The 21,842-nt window shown below is 42.0% G+C and overlaps 1 protein-coding gene across 7 annotated transcripts in view; it reads right to left on the bottom strand.

Moving 5' to 3' along the window:
- The window catches only part of XRN2 (5'-3' exoribonuclease 2), a 65,663-nt gene that overhangs the window by 43,436 nt on the left and 385 nt on the right, over nucleotides 1-21,842 (bottom strand). Inside the window, exons 1-14 of one of the 7 annotated variants that reach the window (XM_069546497.1) lie at nucleotides 20,119-21,763; nucleotides 19,343-19,437; nucleotides 8,333-8,460; nucleotides 8,139-8,250; nucleotides 6,611-6,722; nucleotides 4,922-4,980; nucleotides 4,756-4,845; nucleotides 3,906-3,978; nucleotides 3,714-3,764; nucleotides 3,101-3,258; nucleotides 1,831-1,905; nucleotides 1,606-1,739; nucleotides 1,448-1,505; nucleotides 1,257-1,364 (exon numbers count right to left, since the gene is read on the bottom strand). In XM_069546497.1, coding sequence (XP_069402598.1) covers nucleotides 1,257-1,364; nucleotides 1,448-1,505; nucleotides 1,606-1,739; nucleotides 1,831-1,905; nucleotides 3,101-3,258; nucleotides 3,714-3,764; nucleotides 3,906-3,978; nucleotides 4,756-4,845; nucleotides 4,922-4,980; nucleotides 6,611-6,722; nucleotides 8,139-8,250; nucleotides 8,333-8,373 — 1,071 coding nt within the window. In that variant the 5' untranslated portion in view covers nucleotides 8,374-8,460; nucleotides 19,343-19,437; nucleotides 20,119-21,763. Of the gene's footprint in view, nucleotides 1-1,256; nucleotides 1,365-1,447; nucleotides 1,506-1,605; nucleotides 1,740-1,830; nucleotides 1,906-3,100; nucleotides 3,259-3,713; nucleotides 3,765-3,905; nucleotides 3,979-4,755; nucleotides 4,846-4,921; nucleotides 4,981-6,610; nucleotides 6,723-8,138; nucleotides 8,251-8,332; nucleotides 8,461-19,342; nucleotides 21,764-21,842 lie in introns of those variants that run through there. The other 6 variants (XM_069546496.1, XM_069546495.1, XM_069546501.1 and 3 more) reach the window with 6 other exon arrangements.

Raw genomic sequence — 21,842 nt, 5'->3', positions numbered from 1 at the left:
CAAAGGCTTTGAAAAAATGCCTACAGTCCACCTACTGTTATACAAAATGGTACCCATGCTTCTAAAGAAGAGGCCATTAGCTACAGTAACGCAAAGCTGAGGAAAACACAAAATCTTGTCAGATACAATAACATGTCTTAATCTTTAAGGAGATCAGAAAGTTATGAATCGATATTATGTTGCAATCTGCTCATAAAGATCTGTAGCACTAAGAAGCTGAAGGGTCTCCTCCGCTTCCTTTCTGCTCCTCTCACCCATTGGTGGCCTCCCTTCAGCCCACTCTGCCTCCAGGCTGTGGCCCCTCCCTCCAGCCTAAGGACCAGGGGCCCATCCATCCCACTCTGACAACCTCAGGCAGCACCAACAGCTTCGCCTCTCTCCAGGAGCTTCCTCCCCCAGCCTTACCTTCTCCTGAAACCTTCACACTCCCAGAGACCCCTGATGGAGGCACTTTCCCACTTTATAAGCTCCCAGGGATGTCAAGTTTCTGCTCAAGACAGGAACGATCTCCCATCTGCTCATGGTTCTCAAATCTCCTTCTGAAGGACTTCTGACCTGAGCTCCACATGGATCCATCTGACTGGTTTCACAGACTTCTCCTCTCAGGTGTCCTGTGACCCCTCAATCGCAGCACCTCCAAAACGAAACGCATTTCGACCTTATCTCCACCCCCAGAGGGCTCACTACCTGGGTGAATGGCTCCAGCAAACTCCCCACTGCCCATGCTAAGACTCACCCTATCACACGTAACTAATTCCAAAATGCTCTGCGACTTTATTTCCTTCTTTTACGCCCACATTTCTTACACCAGCTGCAACCCTCTACCTCAGGCAATGCAGTCAATCCATCCCAGATCCCCTATATTCTGCCACCAGAGTAGAGAGTTGCAAAGTCCAGAGCATACACAGTGCCTATAAAACACGGCAGCCAGCAGCTCAATTCCAGCATTCTTCTAGCTTTGGAACCCTCATTTCATGGCCCATTGATTAGGCAGGTATTTGGATTTATATCTTACTTGAGATTAAAAAGAGAGAAGGTACAAAGCAACTCACACAGGGCGCAATACATAATTCCACACAGCAAGCATCACAGCCTTTATAAAATCGTCAGAGCACTGACCACTGGTGATCACACTGGTATTTGATACACTACATTGATTTAACAGCGCACTCAGAGAGGTTAAGAGGACAATCACAGGATCATCACAGCCTATGAGAGACAGGAGCAATTGAGCTACTGCAAGAGAAACACTTTACCTCATCATCCTTTCTTTTTTTAAAAATGCTATCCTCAACTTCACCAACTGCTAACATGATCATCTGTACTCTCTGCAGATTGACATAACCACTTTCTGTAAGGTAACCCTGTAAGTGATAAAATACATGTAAAATGACCTTCTTACAAAAGCAAACACTTTTGTTTTGAAATTATTCAAGAGTGAACTTACCCCGGTTTTGTGTACCACATTTTTGTATATGTTAACCAAGCGGTCAATGGCACCTTCCCTGCCACCAGGAAACAAACATCAAGCATTAGGACCAGACTGCATGGAGAGGCCAGAGGGCTAAAACAGGAGCTTGAAGAAACAAGCTCACACGCACACACCTAATCTCTAAGGATGGCAGGTGAGGAAGGAAGTCGTTTCCCACAAAGAAGCACATGAAGACCCAGTCATCGATGCTCCTCTCGACGTCAAACGTGAACGGCAGGCTGGCCATGGTGAGCTCTCTTTCCAAATACTGTGACCAAAAAGGAATGCTGTTATTAAAGCCATCAAATAGCAGTTGGCTTATTATTAGCGCACCGATGCCAACGGTCACTGCCACATACCTCACGGAGGATGCTGAGACGAAGGAAGATAAACTCTCCTTCTGCACAAGGAAGGCTGTCTGCCAGTTCATCGTGCTGTAAGAAAGGGGGTGAAGACTCAACATATCTACTCTGAATCTTGGAACTTTCTTCATTCAAACAAATAGCACAGCTTTTTCTAAAGGAAGACCCATTTTAACATTACAAGTATTAAATAAGAGCAGAATTTACCAAACCATTTTAAAAATAAAAATTACCCACAATCTCAATCACACCTAGACCAGGGGCTGAGTGTTCAGATGTACAGTCGTGTCTGAGTCTTTTGTGACCCCATGGGGCTTACTAGCTCCTTTGTCCATGGGATTTCCCAGGCAAGAACACTGAAGTGGATTGCCATTTCCTCCTCTAGGTGACCCTCCCGACCCAGGGATTGAACCCATGTCTCCTGCGGGTCTACACTGGCAGGCAGATTCTTTACCATTGAGACACTGACTGAGCACACACTCGTTTTTAAGAGGGCGAGACACTAAATATTTTAGCCTGTGGAGGGAGACATGTATGGTTTCTGTTGCATATTCTTTCATGGTTTGTTTTATTTTTACAACCCTTTAAAAACAAAAGACCCTCTTAACTCATAGGTCGGACCTGGAGAGGTGTACTGTGCCAAACCCTGACCTACACCCAACCAACATTAACATTTTAATGTACATGCCTCACCCTTCTCTGTAAATATGTATACTTTTTACCAGTTTTCACTCAGCACATCTTTTAAAGAGGTACCATCTTCTTAAAACAGACATCCTTTAAAATGGATATAAATGGTTTAAATGGATATAACCAAGGGAACTCATAATAGGGAGAAACTAGGAGTTACTCAAAGGTATCAAGAAGTTTAATGTACTTGATTTACAGTTCCTTTTAAGAAGAATAACCAAACAAATCACATACAATGGGCATTATTACCTATGAGACCTCAGCCTCGTGTAGATATAAGCTGTGCTAGGAAAGCAGGGAGGAGAAAGAATCTGACTGCATGCAAGGTTGTGAATGTGTGTTTATGGAGTTTGGAAAGATACATCTCTATGAAGGGTAACAGAGCAAGTAGATTTAAAAAAATCAAACCAACCAGTCTTCTTTTTATCTATTTTTAAAATGAGGCATTTATATACTTAATGCCATTGAACTGCACATTTAAACATGGCTAAAAAGTGGTAGTTTGTTATGTATGTTTGATCACAAAAATAAAACTGAAAAATATTAAATGAGGCTACTACCATCCTGAAATTCTTACCTTTCCCTTCTTTTCTCTTGGCAAACCTTCACAGTCCTTGACATCATGTCCAAATTGATTACAAAGACCACAGGGTTTGGGTTTGTTTGGTTTGAATTCTTCTCTGATAATGGTAAAGTTGGGCTCATGTGTAGCAAGGCCAAGCATAATGAGATCAGCTATCAATCAACAACAACAAAATACCAAACAGTGAGCATTTCCAGAAGACCCTTACTGTAACCAAAGGCAAGATATCATAACACAAGATAGTAAGGCAAAGAAAAGCCCAAAGGATCACACAGAGAGCAAAGCTGAAAAGCCTAAAACTTGGCCAAGAACAGGACCTCCAGAAACATGGGCCTAGAGTGTAACTACCACTCAGAAGTCAACACCTGGAAACTTTCCATTTTAAAGATATACGACCATATTAAAAAGTTGAAAAAAAAATAAAAAATCAAGATAGGTGAATATTAACCACAGATTAAATAACTCCATACTAGTTCTCTCTCAAACATAAAATAAGCATGGCATTTTAGAATTTCCAGGCAGCCATGAATAATTCATTACTACACACCAATCCATGGACTCGCTACTGTTTAACCCAAGAGATTCAGATCCCGGAGAAGAAACTTACCATCTGCTCCACATAAGCAGTGATGAGTGTTTGGGTCATGGTTAGGCTGGGCTAGAGAAAAGGGAAATATATATTTATGTAAACAGATTTCATACTACAGGAATATCACATTTTACCAAACATTTTCTACACAATGGCTTGTCTTTTTTTTTTAATAGAACATATAATCAACTATTTATATATGAATTTTACCTCTTTGTCTTCTAATATAATCCATGATTTTATGTTCCCCTTCACCAGGAGCACTAGCATCAGATAAAATAACCTATAAAAAACAGTTTAAACATTTTTAGTTCATTCCCAGTTTTCAAGCTCAAAAATCAACAGAACTGAACATTTTAAATAAACTGGGATAATTCTATTAAAATAGTGTTACTAATTGGAAATTTTTCTTAATAAGGTGTGTGTTAGACACCAAAATTATTTCACCAGTTAACTGACTACTTGAAACAGAAAAAATGAAATTTTGGGGTCAAACTTAGCCATTAGAAAAACAGATCAGTTCACAAGTTTCTACTCTTCGCTGCTACTCAAGTATACAGCACTGAGCCACACAAGCCCTGAGAGTAATTGGTAAGAGATACCCATTAAATACAGAGTACCACATCTAATTAACAGGGAAACAGGCTTATGAACCCAAGGTTATATAAACATTTTGCTTAAATTTTACTTAAATACTCAGGAGCACACAGCCATTCTTTAAAGGCAGCCCCATCACTTTTATCCTGCTGTATTTTGATTTCTAACAACAGAAATTACTTTCATATATATGTATTTTAAATCATGAGTCCCATCTTATGGCTTCACAGCGACGGTAAGAGGACAAAATTGGCACTGAGAGAAAATTCGGCTGCCGGTCACTGGACCATGCAAGGCACCCCATCTCTAATAACCCTAGAAGCCTCTCATTCCTCTAACAGTCAACCAGCATTTCATGGGGGGAGAAAAAGACAAATAATATCAGTCCTATCAAAGGACATGACTTTGACATGACTCAAATTGTCACCCTCATCTTTTTGAAGTACCAAAATGTGAAACTTACTGTCAAATTTTTCCACCCAGGGTCATTATTTAAACGATCAGCTATGTAATAGCGAAGGCATTTAGCAAGATTGTCCATGAACTCAGTTCCCTAAAATGATAGAAAAAAATAAATTAACCTATCATTTAAGAGTTAGCAATAGCTAGCAAAGTATGAGACTACTTACTGGTGTAATACAGTTGCTGTCAAATCTTTCTTTTATTTCTTCTGGAGGAAGATAGCCACCTAGAGAAGAAGGGGCAATGCTTTGTTCTCCCCATAAACAGTGAGGTAAGTTACTCAATATTAGACCAGAACAACAAAAACAGAAAGTTGAAATATAAAGAAAGAGAAGTGTTGTCACCTGAGGAACAATGTTCCCCCTTTTCGAAGAAAATAAGATTCCTCCCCTCGAATTACATGAAGCTGCTTTAACATGACTGTCAAACAACACATGGTACACAGAATATACTCTATTGTTATGTAAAAACAATGACATTCTTCCTAATGACCTAGCACGCGCACACACACACACACACACACACACACACACGGGGTAGAGGATCTAATCCCAGTAACAGTTCTTAAGAAGAAGGGGCCCAAGAGAAAACTAAAAAGCCAAGTTTATCACAGCTTTATATCATTAGAACGATTTAGAAATTCTATTTTTTCCTCTGTATCACTGAAAAGCCTTTTCTTAAACTTCTAACATCTTCAAGAAAAAAAGACATCTTTAGAAGCAAAGACAACCTGTTATAAATACAAACAGTAATCAGAATATTAATTACAAGCTGTTAAAATATGTATGTACTTGCACACTTCCAGCAAATTAAAACACATTAAATGCACTGTAACTACAAGCCTCAGACGACTACACTACGCCTTTTTCCACCTGCCAGACACAACATCCTGAACCAACAATGGTGGCTCTCCTAGTCTATCGCTTTGCCTCAGGTAACACAACAGAGAATGAGACACCCTGCAGGCACTGAGCTTCACCTCACCTCACCCACAGGGGTCTTGGGAGAAGCGGTCCCAGGGGATTAGCACCCTGGTCTCCCTCCTCTCTGAGTCACAGCCAACTCCTGCCTCTGGACCCATCAGGCCTTAGACGGACTGCAAAGATGACCCCATTCGACCCCACAATGGGGTCCTTCTTGAACTGAGGGAGCTCTGGGCACAGTGAGTGTGCACGATCCCAGGACAGCCTAGAAACATGGTGCCATCATCCCAGGCCTCTGCATACAGATTTGAGTGCTACGGAGAAGCAGCAAGCAAGCCACCAAGACTGATGGGAGGAAAACGCTTACAGTACTGCAGCTTCCTAACAGCCCCCACAGCAAAAGGCAATAAGAAGCACTTAATGTATTTCTAGTTTATAGACAGATGAAACTGAAGCGAAGGGCTGCACTCGCCCTGACAGAAGCTGACAATTTGCTCTCCCTACATAATTCCTTCCTTTTGTCCACAAGTTTCCCTGGTGGCTCAGCTGGTAAAGAATCTGCCTGCAATGTGGGAGACCTGGGTTCAATCCCTGGGTTGGGAAGATTCCCTGGAGAAGGGAAAGGCTACTCTCTCCAGTATTCTGGCCTGGAGAATTCCAGGGACTATATAGTCCCATGGGTTCACAAGAGCTGGACACAACTGAGAGACTTTCACTTCCCTTTTACTACAGAGTTCAGAAACGAACAAGCTTATTAAAGGAATAAACGATCCTATTACCTACTTTTCCTTAACAGTGAACACAGACTTCTCCGGGATATCCTGGGATTCTAATTAAATTAAAACCCTACCTACTTGTAAGAAGAAGGCACCAGCCCTGCCCCCTCCACACAGTTTGTGTAACACATCTAAGCCCAAGGTGCATGCTCTTTACCTTTTGCCAGTATCTCTTCCCTGACTCGCTGCTTCTCTATCGCTGCTTCCATGCCTTCTTTGGATGCTCGGAACCTCCTTGAACGCTGCTGGTTCATTTTAGCGCGCGGTGCCTGAAAATGGGTATTTCATATTCACATACTATTTCAAACATTTACAACTATATTTGTACATTATTTTGAAACAGCTACTCTTATAAAAATAGTACATTCAAATGGAAAAGCTAAGTAATACGTCCAAACAATCCTTTCACCACATACAGTAGAACCTGAGAGCTTAAATTTGGACCAAAACCCTTAAGCGCAGTGCAGTCAGGTGAACGAGCAACGTGTCAATAAAAGACAAACCCCCTATGAGGCCACAGCACTGAAGGCCGCACAGCTCAAGGGCGGGCCCAGGACAGTTCCACTGGGCTGCAATACTTTCAGGCACCCCAGATGGAAAGCTCGCTATACTCAGAGACTCAGCACAAAGAGGGAGTAGTTGCCACAGAGCCAGGATCAGGAATACCTTCTCTGAGCCCACACCTAAAAGGAAGAAAGGGCTCCAGATGGGATTCACAAGACCATAATTACCACCCTGTCTCTATAATAAAGCACAGCGGGTAGAAAGAGAACACTTTATCTTATATCACTCTAACCAAATGTAACTTCAATCGCACTGAACTGGGTTTGGAAGGGACTCTCAAGCCTCCTGTCTGCATAAGCTTATTTCATATTCTAAGCTATTTAAACAGTTCCCTTTCCTGTAAAATGAGACCACCTAATCTAACTCTTTCAAGCACTACAATCTACATTTATTATTTTTAACAACAAAAAAAAGGGGTACAGACAAGAATGGGTACATATCTATAAACATTCAAATGTGCACATAACTTATCCTTGACCCAGCAGAAAAACACAATGGAGTACAGTGAAAGGGCTTCTGCAAGAAACTTAGCTAACGTGAACTGTAATCTGCTCTAAGAAAGACACACTCCTGCTCCCTCTACTTTTTTTTACTATACTTTACTTGTAGCTTAGGTTTTCAGGCAGCTAAGATTCTTTCCTTGAGTAAATAGAAAAGTTAATCTTCTCGGACCCAAAGCTTTCTGGATTTTCAAAATTATTTCATTCAATACTCTTTAACTTCTCAAAAATAAATAAATAAATGGGACAAAGGCACGCTCCTCTCTATTGCCTCACTGCCATGTAGCACTGCCCACTCCATGCCCCAATGCCCTGCATGAGCTGCTGATGCTCGGGAAGGCCCTGGGTAGCTCACCTTACCCGTCTACCCCTGCCTCTGCCCCTGCAGTGGTGAGCCCTTTAAAGCCAGGGCAGCCACCAACACCCCCAGGACCTCACGGGCTCTGGCACAAAACAGGCACACTCACAAAACACAGCTGAATGAGAGGCTGAAAGATGAGGCTTTCTTTCTCAAACTCATTATTGTCAATCATTCTTCACTTAGCTGACTTTCATTCTAGACACTGGGAACACAGCAAAAACAAACACAGGGGAACTGATTTTAACTGATTGAGCACTTACCACTCCATCTATTGCCATGTAGAGAAGCCGTCTTGGTCTGACAATACTGAAGAGTCTGTCAATGTACTCAAAGATCGCAACCATCATTTCATCCTCGTTTTTTGGTGCTGGTCTACAATGACAAGCAAATAGTGTAATATCATATAGCACTCCTCTGTGACTTGTGCTATCAGCAACAAAAATGGGTTACGTACTTGTCTTCAGGATGCGTACAGGGGTGGATGATTCCATTCATATCCAAATACAGATTATCAAACTCCACATCATTGGGGTTAGGCTTACTGGCATCGACAGGAATCTTTACACCATTGCATTCTTTTGGCTATGAGGAAGTGATAATTAATAGTAGTTTGGTTTGACTGTTCAAGTCTGAAATTGACATATCCTAGGCTCAGTATGAACCTGTGCTTCATTTCTGAATTGGAAATAAAATACTTTTAGTCATCTTTAAGTTACAAGATAGGCTATTTTTACTCCTTAAAGCTTCCAGCACGACAAGTTACTCTTGACTATGTGGGGGATAGTGACCAATTTCCCAAGTCATTCAGCTGTGTAAGAGAGAGACCAGGGAGCCTTCCCAGAATTCTCTTCCTTACCGCCCATTTCAACTTAACCTGAAAGATGCTTCTCCATGCCACATGTTCTCACTCCTGCTACCAGCATCAGGCATCACTTCTCACCCAAAAGACTGGCCTTTGGATGGACTGCCCCACTTCCGGGCTCTCTTTTCTCCAGCCCACCCTCTATGCTCTCAGTTTTCTTTAAGTACAAACGAGGCTGTGTCTTCTCTTGCCTGCGTCTTCCAGTGCCACCACAGCACGTGCAGATCCACAAGCCTGGCCCTTACCAGCCCTCGGTCCTGCCTCAACGCTGCTCAGGCCACCCCACCTCCCCTGCTCCCAGAAGATGCCCTTCCATCTCTCAGCACCTCTGTTCCTCCTCCTCCCTCCTGACCAACACTCCTTCCTGACATCTTATTCATTTTCCAAAGTCTAGACTCAGACCGAATGCCACCGTGTTATCACAGCTGAACACATCCCCCCAACAAATTAACTGTTCCTCTTCCATGTCGTCACAATTTTTCTTATTCTGTGTTTTTCTACTTGGTTTGTCATTCTAACCCCCAATTACACTGCAAGTTCTTCAAAAGGTAAGGACTGTGCTATACTCACTCCTGGAGGCTCTCAACTGTATTTTTGTGGTAAAGCATTATCTTTCTTTCTGCCACAGCTTTAGCAAATGATAAGAGCTAGGCACTTTAAAAATAATACATGCAAAGTATCATTAAAAAAAAATTGTGTATCATTAAAAACCCATCATATACATGCTACCTCATGGATGAACCTCAAAAACATTCTGCTAAATAAAAGCCAGTCACAAAAGACCACAAAAGATCCTATTTACAAGATTCAGAACAGACAAATCTTTAGAAACAGGTTAGCTTCAATCCGCAGTGGGGGCTGACAGGAGGGGAGGAGATAGGAAGTGACTGAAAATAGTTACAACATTTCTTTTGGAAATGAGGAAACTGTTCTAAAATTAGGTAATGGTGCTGGTTGTACCACTGCATTCATACTAAAACGCACTGAACTGTTATCATTTTAACGTGTGAATTATATGATATATATCTCAATAAAGCTATTTTTAAAAGATATAAAGACAAAAAGTCAATGAGAAAAAAAAACAGGGCCCACAGAAAGGATTGATGAAACCGTGGCACAACCATAGAGTGGAATGTCTGACAAAAGTACATTCCAAATGTACAAAAGTAACAATAAGTACAAATGTTACAAAAGTAACATCCAGCTGGATGGTCACCAGTATCTTAAGCCAAAAAAGCGAAGTAAAGAAAAACACATACTGTACACCACTTCCAGAAAATTATAAACGAACGAAACAGTGCTAGGCATTGTTCAGGGATGAACAGAAACCACAGAGAAGAGCAGATGGAGGATGAACACCAATCTCAGGACAGTGGTGATCCTCAAGAGACGGAAGGAATGAGATTGGGCTTCAATTTGCATTTCTAATCGGGAGAAATGGGTGTCAAAGAAAGAGGCTATCAGAGTTCTGTGCAGACACCCTGTGAATCAGGAAAGAGGGGCTTGATCAGAAGCAGTGAACCGGAAGGAAAGCGAGTCAATTTTAGAGGTCTATCAGGGAAGATCGTTTGATGACTCCCAAACAAAAACAAGCTCTATAAAGGCAGGAGGCTGTGACGCTCCACTTGCTCCAAACTCAAGGTCCACACCTCCCTACCTCCTGAACCAAGCAGACACCACACTCAGGAGAATCCAGACCCACTTTCTTTATGATTCCCAAGAAGTCAGACAGTTAAGTATTTTTGACTTGTTGACCTATGACCTCAGTTGCAACGACTCATTTCTACCTTTATAAAATTAAAGCACCCCTAAACAATATGGACATGAATGAGTATAGGTGTATTCCAATAAAGGTTTATTTATAAAAACAGTAGACTGCTGGCTTGCTATATTGCAGCTTTTCAACAAATGCTGAGGGTAGCTGATGAGTTTCCACTTCCCCTGCCTAGAAAGCAGAGCCTAGGGAAGAAGGTGTAGGCAGGTCCTGATTTTGAGAAAAGAGCGCCAGGCATTCCCAACAAGACAGACACACATTTTCCTCTTGGGAGTTCTAAGGATATCTTCAACACGTTAATTACATAAACCTAGAGTTTCTTTCTTCAGGAGAAGATTCTCAACAAAGGAACTCACTCTTCAAGAGCCTGGCCATTAAATACAATGTGAGTGTATCTGCTGCTGGATTCGAGAGATTCTTAATCAGAGAGTAGCTACAAGGAGAGCTACTCTGAACACGAAAACCAATTCATCTCAAATGGCTTTTCATTATCTTTGGGGGTTTCCAGTAATAAACTGAGTACACATCACAGCCTTCCCTTTCCATCCCCGGGCCACGTAAAAGACTAAAAACATCCCACCACCACTACAGAGCTGTGCTGGAAAACGAAGAGAAGAACCGTCGGTGACTGGTAAATCACAGGGGATGCCCGAAATGTGGAAAACTGATCAGAGGGCATGCCTCAAATATGCAGATGTGGGAGAATCTGAGGGCACCGGGCCCACAAGGGGCTCACGTAAGAGCCTCTGGAGGATCCAGAAGCAGCAGCAGCAGGAACAGTCCAGCTGGTCAAACCTAGCACTCTCCCCTCCGCTCACCGTCTCAGGCCCCATGAGGACCAGGCACCTTGAGACCGTTATTCCCAAAAGACAAGGGTGCTTGCGGAGGAAGGGCAGTCAGCACCCTGGCTGATGGAAGGCTGGCTGTCAGGCCAGTCCTACCCCGCAGGAAGCCCACTTCTCCAAGGCCCATGGCACGAGGAGAGGAAGAGCTATCTGCATCCCAGACAAGGAGCTAAGAGATCAGCCTGTTTCTGCACAGGATGATAAAGAAGCTATGTGAAAAAGTAAAGATGGTCCACACAAAAATAGTGACTATATAAAAATACACTCCACAGGTTTTAATGCAAAACTCCTAAAATAAATTCCACACCAACCTGCTATTCTAGTCAACGATATACAACTTTCTGGCACTTCACATGTTAGTTAGAAACCCCAACTATCAGTAATAGTTAAGTAGATGCATTTTTTGTGTAACCCTGTACATATTTCACAACAGCAAAAAGAACCCCCCTGCAACCCAGGAGACACAGGAGACGGAGGTTTGATCCCTGGGTCGGGAAGATGCCCTGGAGGAGGGCATGGCAACCCACCTCAGTTTATGGTCTGGAGAATCTCATGTACCAAGGAGACTGGTGGGCTACAGTCCAAAGCATCATGAACAGTTGGACACGACTGGGTAACTAAGCGTGCAACACACGCAGACACAGAAAAATCGGACTCATGCCTGAGGTTCTGCTGCAATAAGAGCTCCCTCCGTTTAATGAAACTGAAGTGAAATCAAAGTGGCTCAGTCGTGTCTGACTCTTTGCAACCCCATGGACTATACAGTCCATGGAATTCTCCAGGTCAGAAAACTGGAGTGAGTAGCTGTTCCCTTCTCCAGGAGATCTTCCCAAACCAGGGATAGAACCCAGGTCTCCCACATGGCAGGAAGATTCTTTACCAGCTGAGCCACAAGAGAAGCCCAAGAATACTGAAGTGGGTAGCCTATCACTTCTCCAGGGGATCATCCCAACCCAGGGATCCAACCCAGGTCTCCTGCATTACAGGCAGATTCTTTATCAGCTGAGCCCCAGGGGAAGTCCAAGAATACTGGAGTGGGTAGCCTATACCATCTCCAGCAGATCTTCCCAAAACAGGAATCGAACTGGGGTCTCCTGCATTGCAGGTGGATTCTTGACAGATAACCTATTGTAGAACTTGGTTTTAGATTTCCGTTAAAGCAGCTCAGAACTTCAGAAAAGACAAAACACAGGTGATATTTTGGGGAGAAAGGGTCACAAGGCTACTGAAAATTTTAAATTACAGTATTCTTGTTAAAAATTCAGGCCATAAATTTTGATGTAGTTGCCAAATAGAATGAACGGATGGAGCCAAAGCAAAAACAATACCCAGCTGTGGATGTGACTGGTGATAGAAGCAAGGTCCGATGCTGTAAAGAGCAATATTGCATAGGAACCTGGAATGTCACGTCCATGAATCAAGGCAAATTGGAAGTGGTCAAACAAGAGATGGCACGGGTGAACGTCGACATTCTAGGAATCAGTGAATTAAAATCGGCTGGAATGGGTGAATTTAACTCAGATAACCATTATATCTACTACTGCAGGCAGGAATCCCTCAGAAGAAATGGAATAGCCATCATGGTCAACAAAAGAGTCTGAAATGCAGTACTTGGATGCAATCTCAAAAACGACAGAATGATCTCTGTTCGTCTCCAAGACAAACCATTCAATATCACGGTAATCCAAGTCTATACCCCAACCAGTAACGCTGAAAAAGCTGAAGTTGAACGGTTCTATGAAGACCTACAAGACCTTTTAGAACTAACACCCAAAAAAGATGTCCTTTTCATTAGAGGGGACTAGAATGCAAAAGTAGGAAGTCAAGAAACACCTGGAGTAACAGGCAAATTTGGCCTTGAAATGCGGAATGAAGCAGGGCAAAGACGAATAGAGTTTTGCCAAGAAAATGCACTGGTCATAGCCAACACCCTCTTCCAACATCACAAGAGAAGTCTCTACACAAGGACATCACCAGAGGGTCAACACTGAAATCAGACTGATTATATTCTTTGCAGCCAAAGATGGAGAAGCTCTATACAGTCAACAAAAACAAGACCGGGAGCTGACTGTGGCTCAGATCATGAACTCCTTATTACCAAATTCAGACTTAAATTGAAGACAGTAGGGAAAACCACTAGACCATTCAGGTATGACCTAAATCAAATCCCTTATGATTATACAGTGGAAGTGAGAAATAGATTTAAGGGCCTAGATCTGATAGAGTGCCTGATGAACTATGGAATGAGGTTTGTGACACTGTATAGGAGACAGGGATGAAGACCATCCCCATGGAAAAGAAATGCAAAAAAGCAAAATGGCTGTCTGGGGAGGCCTTACAAAGAGCTGCGAAAAGAAGAGAAGCGAAAAGCAAAGGAGAAAAGGAAAGATACAAGCATCTAAATGCAGCGTTCCAAAGAATAGCAAGAAGAGATAAGAAAGCCTTCTTCAGTGATCAATGCAAAGAAATAGAGGAAAACAACAGAATGGGAAAGACTAGAGATCTCTTCAAGAAAATCAGAGATACCAAGGGAACATTTCATGCAAAGATGGGCTCAATAAAGGACAGAAATGGTATGGACCTAACAGAAGCAGAAGATATTAAGAAGAGGTGGCAAGAATACACAGAAGAACTGTACAAAAAAGATCTTCAAGACCAAGATAATCACGATGGTGTGATCACTAATCTAGAGCCAGACATCTTGGAATGTGAAGTCAAGTGGGCCTTAGAAAGCATCACTACGAACAAAGCTAGTGGAGGTGATGGAATTCCAATTGAGCTGTTTCAAATCCTGAAAGATGATGCTGTGAAAGTGCTGCACTCAATCTGCCAGCAAATTTGGAAAACTCAGCAGTGGCCACAGGACTGGAAAAGGTCAGTTTTCATTCCAATTCCAAAGAAAGGCAATGCCAAAGAATGCTCAAACTACCGCACAATTGCACTCATCTCACACACTAGTAAAGTAACACTCAAAATTCTCCAAGCCAGGCTTCAGCAATACATGAACCGCGAACTTCCAGATGTTCAAGCTGATTTAGAAAAGGCACAGGAACCAGAAATCAAATGCCAACATCCGCTGGATCATGGAAAAAGCTAGAGAGTTCCAGAAAAACATCTATTTCTGCTTTATTGACTATGCCAAAGCCTTTGACTGTGTGGATCACAATAAACTGTGGAAAATTCTGTAAGAGATGGGAATATCAGACCACCTGACCTGCCTCTTGAGAAACCTATATGCAGGTCAGGAAGCAACAGTTAGAACTGGACATGGAACAACAGACTGTTTCCCAATAGGAAAAGGAGTACGTCAAGGCTGTATATTGTCACCCTGCTTATTTAACTTATATGCAGAGTACATCATGAGAAACGCTGGGCTGGAAGAGGCACAAGCTGGAATCAAGATTACCAGGAGAAATATCAATAACCTCAGATATGCAGATGACACCACCCTTATGGCAGAAAATGAAGAGGAACTAAAAAGCCTCTTGATGAAAGTGAAAGAGGAGAGTGCAAAAGTTGGCTTAAAGCTCAACATTCAGAAAACGAAGATCATGGCATCTGGTCCCATAACTTCATGGCAAATAGATGCGGAAACAGTGTCAGACTTTATTTTTTTGGACTCCAAAATCACTGCAGATGGTGACTGCAGCCATGAAATTAAAAGACGCTTACTCCTTGGAAGAAAAGTTATGACCAACCTAGACAGCATATTCAAAAGCAGAGACATTACTTTGCCAACAAAGGTCCATCTAGTCAAGGCTATGGTTTTTCCAGTGGTCGTGTATGGATGTGAGAGTTGGACTGTGAAGAAAGCTGAGTGCTGAAGAATTGATGCTTTTGAACTGTGGTGTTGGAGAAGACTCTTGAGAGTCCCTTGGACTGCAAGGAGATCCAACCAGTCCATTCTGAAGGAGATCAGCCCTGGGATTTCTTTGGAAGGAATGATGCTAAAGCTGAAACTCCAGTACTTTAGCCACCTTATGCAAAGAGTTGACTCACTGGAAAAGACTCTGATGCTGGGAGGGATTGGGGGCAGGAGGAAAAGGGGACGACAGAAGATGAGATGGCTGGATGGCATCACTGATTCGATGGACGTGGGTTTGTGTGAACTCCGGGAGTTGGTGATGGACACGGAGGCCTGGCGTGCTGCAATTCATGGGGTCACAAAGAGTCGGACACGACTTGGCGACTAAACTGAACTGAACTGAGTATTTTTTCACGTTGCATGTCAGCTCCATTTTTATAAGGTGTCAGTCAACAAGGACTACTCATTACCACTAACGTTTACAGAATACTTAAAATGGGACAGGCATTGTTCTCAGGGCTTTTACTCGTGGATTATTTTCCTCTCTCCTCACAACAACCCTGTGAGGTACAAAGCATCTCACTTACTAATGAGAACACAAATGCTCAGAGGGGTTAAGTGGCTTTCCAATGCCATACTTCTGTCAAGTTCAGAGACCAGGATTGAACTCAGTCATCTGAATTCATATGTCAGCCTGATTAATTCCAATTTCACTAGATTCATCATGAACTTAATGAACACCTGTAATGTGCATCAAGGACCACAGCCAGAACTATAGGGCACACATAGTATGCTGATGTGTAAACCTGATCTTCACTTGCCCAGAGAGCATACTGGTGAGTTGGGCCGCCAGCATGATGGCATGAGGACTTCTGCTCACCTGCTCCCCAGCTGAACTAGTGAGAATCTTTTGAAAGAGACAGAAGCATTTAAATTTAAAGCCTTTGGAAACAGTCTGGAGGCAAAGAGCAACCTAGTTAAGAAAACCTTTGAAAATTCAGAACTCACTTCATTTGTGACAGAACGTGGAGAAATTCACACCCAAGGGCATTCTCAAGAACTGTGTAAGTTGTGGCGAAAAGGAACCGAGAAAAGAATCAGGGACCTAATGAATCAGGGACCTGGCTAGTCTGTGGGAGAGAAGTGGGGTTTAAGAAAGCTGGGAGGAGCCGCCCTCCAGCTGGGGTTAGAACAGATACCAGGCATTAATCTCAGAGGCTAAGCCTTGCAGGTGTCACTGCATTAGTCTGTAACACTTCTGTGGAACACTCAACAGACTATACACATTCTCGACTGCATGTGCAACATTCTCTGGGATAGACCAATCGCTGGGCCATGAAACAAGCCTCAATGAATTTACAAGCAAGAAAGTAATACAAAGCATGTTTTTCAACCACAACAAAATAAATAAAATTCGAGCTCAATAAGTGGAGAAAAGTTGGCAAATTTGTAAACATGGGAAATTTAACAACACACTCACGAATAATCAATGAAGAAGAAATCAGAAGGGAACTCAGAAAGTGATTTAAGATGAATGAAAAACAAGATACGACATGAAAACTAATATTGTAAAGCCCAAAAGCAGTGTTCAGAGGAAAACTTATAGCTGTAAATGTCTGTATTAAGAAAGCTCTCAAGTCAATTACCTAACCTTCCAACTTGACACTGGAAGAGCAAAATAAAGCAAGCAGAAGGAAGAAAATAAATATGAGAGAAAATGACACAGAATAAAAAGGACAATTTTATTTAAAAAATCTATGAAACTAGACTTCCCTGGTGGCACAGTGGATAACCCACCTGCCAATGCAGGGGACCTTCGAGCCCTTATCCCGGAAGATCCCATGTGCCACAGAGCAACTAAGCCTGTGAGCCACAACTACTGAGCCTCTGCTCTAGAACCTGTGAGCTGCAAGTCTGGGCCCTTGTGCTGCAACTACTGAAGCCCATGTGCCAAAAGCCCAAGCTCTGCAACAGCAGAAGCCACTACAACGAGAAGCCCACACACCACAGCTCGACAAAGCCCTCACGCAGCATCAAGACCCAGTGCAGCCACAAGCAAATAATCTATGACATCAAAAGTCAGTTGTTTTACAAGATCAACGAAATTGACAAGTCTGACCAAGAAAGAAAAAAGCAAGGTGGGAAACCTAGATTTCACTGCAGGCAAACAGCACAATTCTATACGATGCAATGCTACTAAGAACCAGACACAAAAATATCTCCACTTTTACTTGGATATATAAACTACAAAAATTAACTTATCAATCAGTGCAAGGCCCTATTTGAAGCTGTTAACTTGGATTTACTGACTCAATCCACACAACCACCTTATGTGGCACACATACAACTGGTCGTCTTTATTCATGAATTCCAAATTTGCGAACTCATCTGCTCACTAAAATTTTGTTATACCCCAAATTAATATTGTTGCAATCTCAAGGTCATTCACAAACACAAGCAGAATGGAAAAATTTGAGTCCACCGACACACACACTCCCAACTTATGTTAAACAAGGCAGCACTCTGTCCTATGTCAGCTCTCATATAAAAATGACCAGAGCATAGACTGTAGGAATGAAGCTGTAAAATACAAGAAACTCAGTTTGCTTATAAATATGGCATCTAAAGGTTTCCAAAATCCTGAAAAAAAAAAAAAAAGAAATTGATACATGCTGAACAAGGATGAATCCTAAAAACATTATGCGAAATGAAAAAGTGAAATGCACCAGACACAAAATAACAAATATATGATTCCACTTACATTAGTTCTTAGAATAGGCAAATTCACAAGACAGAAAGTAGGTGGCAGGGGAGGCAGAGAATTGTTATTTAGGTGAGTACAGAGTTTCCATCTGGAATGATGAAAAATTTCTAGATATGAATAGCAATAATTTGGCAAATTGACTCCCATGTATATAAAAAAAATAGTACACCATGACCAGGTGGGGTTTATTTACCTGAAATACCAGACTCATGTTAACATTTAAAAATCAGTGCGATTCACCATTAAAAAAAAAAAAAAACTAAAAAAGCACAGCATGAAGTATAATTTTATAACAGTATAGTTTTAAAAACTCTAAGAAAACAAGAAAAATATGTGACCTTGACTTTGACAAAGATTTCTTAAACATAACACAAAAAGCAGTAACAGAGAAAAAAGAAAGCAGGCTTTATTAAAACTAAAAACTTTTGCTCTTTTTTGCATGAAAAAGGAAATCACAGATTAAAAGAAAACGTTTACCAAAAAATTCAATATGTAAAAAAAGTCTCTAATTCAGTAAGACAATCCATCCAACTTAATAATGGGCAAAAGGGATGTCGCTGGTAGGACTCTCTGCTTTCACTGCTGTGTGTCTGGGTTCAATACCTGGTTGGGGAACTAAGATTCCTCAAGTCTCATAAAAGGACAAAAAAAAAAAAAAAAAAAAGTCCTTGTTCTTCAAAAGGGGGGAGGAGGGGAGATGTGAACATATACCCAACTCAAGAAGATTTATGGAAGGCAAATAAGCACCTAAAGAGATGCTCAGCATCATTTGTCATCAGGGAAATGCAAATTGAATTCTCACTGCAATAACACTGCACTAGAATGGCTAGAACCAGAAAGACTAACCACACTCAGTGCTGACAAGGAAGTGCAACAACCAGACCTCTCATACACTGCTGTTGCCATTAAAACAGTACAGCCTCTTAGAAAACAGTCTGGCTAGTTTTTTCTTTTTAAATAATCAAACACCAATATACAATGCAACCACTTCTCTAAAGAAATGAAAGCATGTCCACACAAAGATCTGTATACCAGTGTTCACAGTTTTTCTTAATAGCCACAAACTGGAAATAATCCAAATGTTCACCAATTGGGTGAATGAAAACCAATCCGATGAACGGAAATCAAAATGTAATATATGCACAACACAGAATACAATTCCAAAATAAGAAACTATTGACACAAGTAGCAACATGGAAGACTTTCAAAATAACTATTCTGAACGAACGTAACCAAGTTAACTGAGTCAGGTTTTTAAAAAAAGTACCGATTGTATAATTCCATTTATATAAAATTTTAGAAAATGAAAACATCAATAGAAATAAATCAGTGGTTGCCCAAAGATGGACAGGAGGAAGGAGCTGGGGGAACAAAAAAGGAGCAGAAGGAATGTCTCAGAGGTGATGTTCATTACCTTGATTGTGGTGATGAGTCCATGGATAGACACATGTCAAAATGTATTAAATTGTACACTTTTAAAAAGTGCAGTTTGTTCTAGGTCAATTATACCTCGGGGGAGGAGAGAGAAAAGAAAAATAACTCAACTAGGAGGACCAGAATTCAGAGTTCAGAGGACGAAGTAAAAGGAAAACGGGAAAAAAATAAAAAAGCATTCCCCATAACACAGAACACAAGCCTCCAGACTCATAGTCAGCCAAGCACTGATGAAAAGGAATTAAAATTAAAAAAATAAATAAATCTGTAACTAAGTACACAGTCACACAAGCTTGTATTATCAAGGATAAAGCTCTTTTTAAAATTCAGAAAGAAAAACATCAACTACGAAAGAGTGAAAGCAAAAGAACATAGAAATTAAGAGCATGGGCTTCCTGGTTTTGACACAGGCTCTGACATGCATTAACCACATGACCATGAGTACACTATGTAAGGCCCCTGTGCTTCAGTTTTCTCATCTGTAATAAGAAGCAGGGGAGGAGGAGAAGAAATAGTTACATGGTTGTTATGGGGATTTAATAAATTCATCTGTGAAATGCCTGCTGCTGCTAAGTCGTGTCTAACTCTGTGCAACCCCACAGACGGCAGCCCAACCGGCTCCTCTGTCCCTGGGATTCTCCAGGCAAGAATACTGGAGTGGGTTGCCATTTCCTTCTCCAGTGCATGAAAGTGAAAAGTAAAAGTGAAGTCACTCAGTCATGTCCAACTCTTAGCGACCCATGGACTGTAGCCTACCAGGCTCCTCCATCCATGGGATTCTCCCGGCAAGAGTACTGGAGTGTGTTGCCATTGCCTTCTCAGGTGAAATGCCTAGTACCTACTAAATACTGCATTTAAGTGTTAGCCAAATAAATAAACTGCATTAACATTCAACTTTTCATCAACAATTTTGGATGACAAAAATCAAAAGAACAATGCTTTCCAAGTTTTGAGGGAAAGCAATTTTCAAACTCAACCTCTGCCTAGCTAATGATTACTCATGATTACGAGGGAAGAATGGACTTAGAAAACTCACATACTACAACAGCACTTCTTAAGAACTCAAGTAAGAACAAAAACCAAGAAAGATGATTAAAAACAGTACCTCCAACTGCAGAAATTTTAAATAATATCAAGAAGCAGCTTTCCAGCAAGGCTACATAACCAGGTGCCACAGCAGCAGAAATACAGACTTCAAGCAGTCTCCGATTAGAAAGAGGACTTGATAGAATATCTGATATAAGACCTGGATGGGGAACCATGTACAGTGGAAAACAGACAACAGACAAAAAGACAAAAGTAGCAGAAAAGAAACAGAATCCTAGTACACAACCTAGATCTACACAGTGACAATAGTCACCAATACTACTTGATTATTCAGCTTTTAAAACAAACTTGTATAGCCAAAGCCCTGACAATTTAATCCTGGATGCCAACAAGGAAAAGAACACAGCCGACAAGCTTGGCATGAGGACTAAGGACAGCAGGGGTAGAAAAGTTAATACCTAACCTCAACATGTGAAGGGTCAAGCGGTACTCTGTATAGGAGACGAAAAAGGAAACAAAAACAAAATTACTTAACGCTATAGTTTATCAGTAGAAGAATAAAAGCACTGATTAGGGGGTGGCGTGGGGGGCGGGGGCCTGTACAAGTGACCACTCGTAACACAGCTACAACTCAACAGATACATCCAAAAGTAATACATCAAACACAACCATGACACTCAGAGATAGAACCAAAAATAAGTTTAAAGCAGTTATCCCTACAGAGCAGAAAGGAGGTAAGATATACAGTTAATAAAAGTTTTAAACGCAAAGGACATGAGCATTGTTTCCAGTTTCTCTTTGAGAAAAACAGGCGGTACTGGAAATTTCATCAGAACCATCAGTTTCGGTTTCTCCTCGGACAGGAACTAAGCAAGGTCAAGATCTCACACTGAATGAAGCCTGGAGACCCATCTACCTGTCCAAAACAAAAACTAAACAAACAACCTTTCCCCCTTCCCCCACAAAAACCCTCACTAGCCTAAGCAGAAAGTTCCCAGGGTCGACTGGGCACTTCGTTCTAAAACAGGGCATCGTGTGTCCCTGAACCTCCCCGATCTGGAAACTGAAAGCACGGGTACCAAATCGAAACCGGACGGAGAAACCTGGAAACGACCAATACGAAACGTCAAGAAACCAACAGCAAAGAGGCGTAGCACCGATCGAGCGCGCCCAGGAACCCTGAAAATGTCAAAGGCGGGCTTGGCCCAGCAATCAGGCAACGAGGGAGGGGCCCTTCGCGGACTTGAGTGCTGTCCGAGATCTTCCCGAGGCGCTGCTCTCCCCTCGAGACCCCTGACACGACAGCGATAGACTGCCTCTCCCCAAGCCGAAAGCCTCTCAGGCCGGCCGCCCCGGGAGGAGACAAAGCCGTGGGCGGGGTCTGCAGCCCAGGAACCCGCGGGCAGCGCAGGGGCGGCCCTCGCACCGCCCGA

The sequence above is a fragment of the Ovis canadensis genome, chromosome 13 (assembly GCF_042477335.2).
Source record: "Ovis canadensis isolate MfBH-ARS-UI-01 breed Bighorn chromosome 13, ARS-UI_OviCan_v2, whole genome shotgun sequence".
NCBI classification, from domain to species: domain Eukaryota; kingdom Metazoa; phylum Chordata; class Mammalia; order Artiodactyla; family Bovidae; genus Ovis; species Ovis canadensis.
The sequence above is the reverse complement of the archived record's forward strand: the minus strand, read 5'-3'. Positions and strand labels throughout refer to the sequence as shown.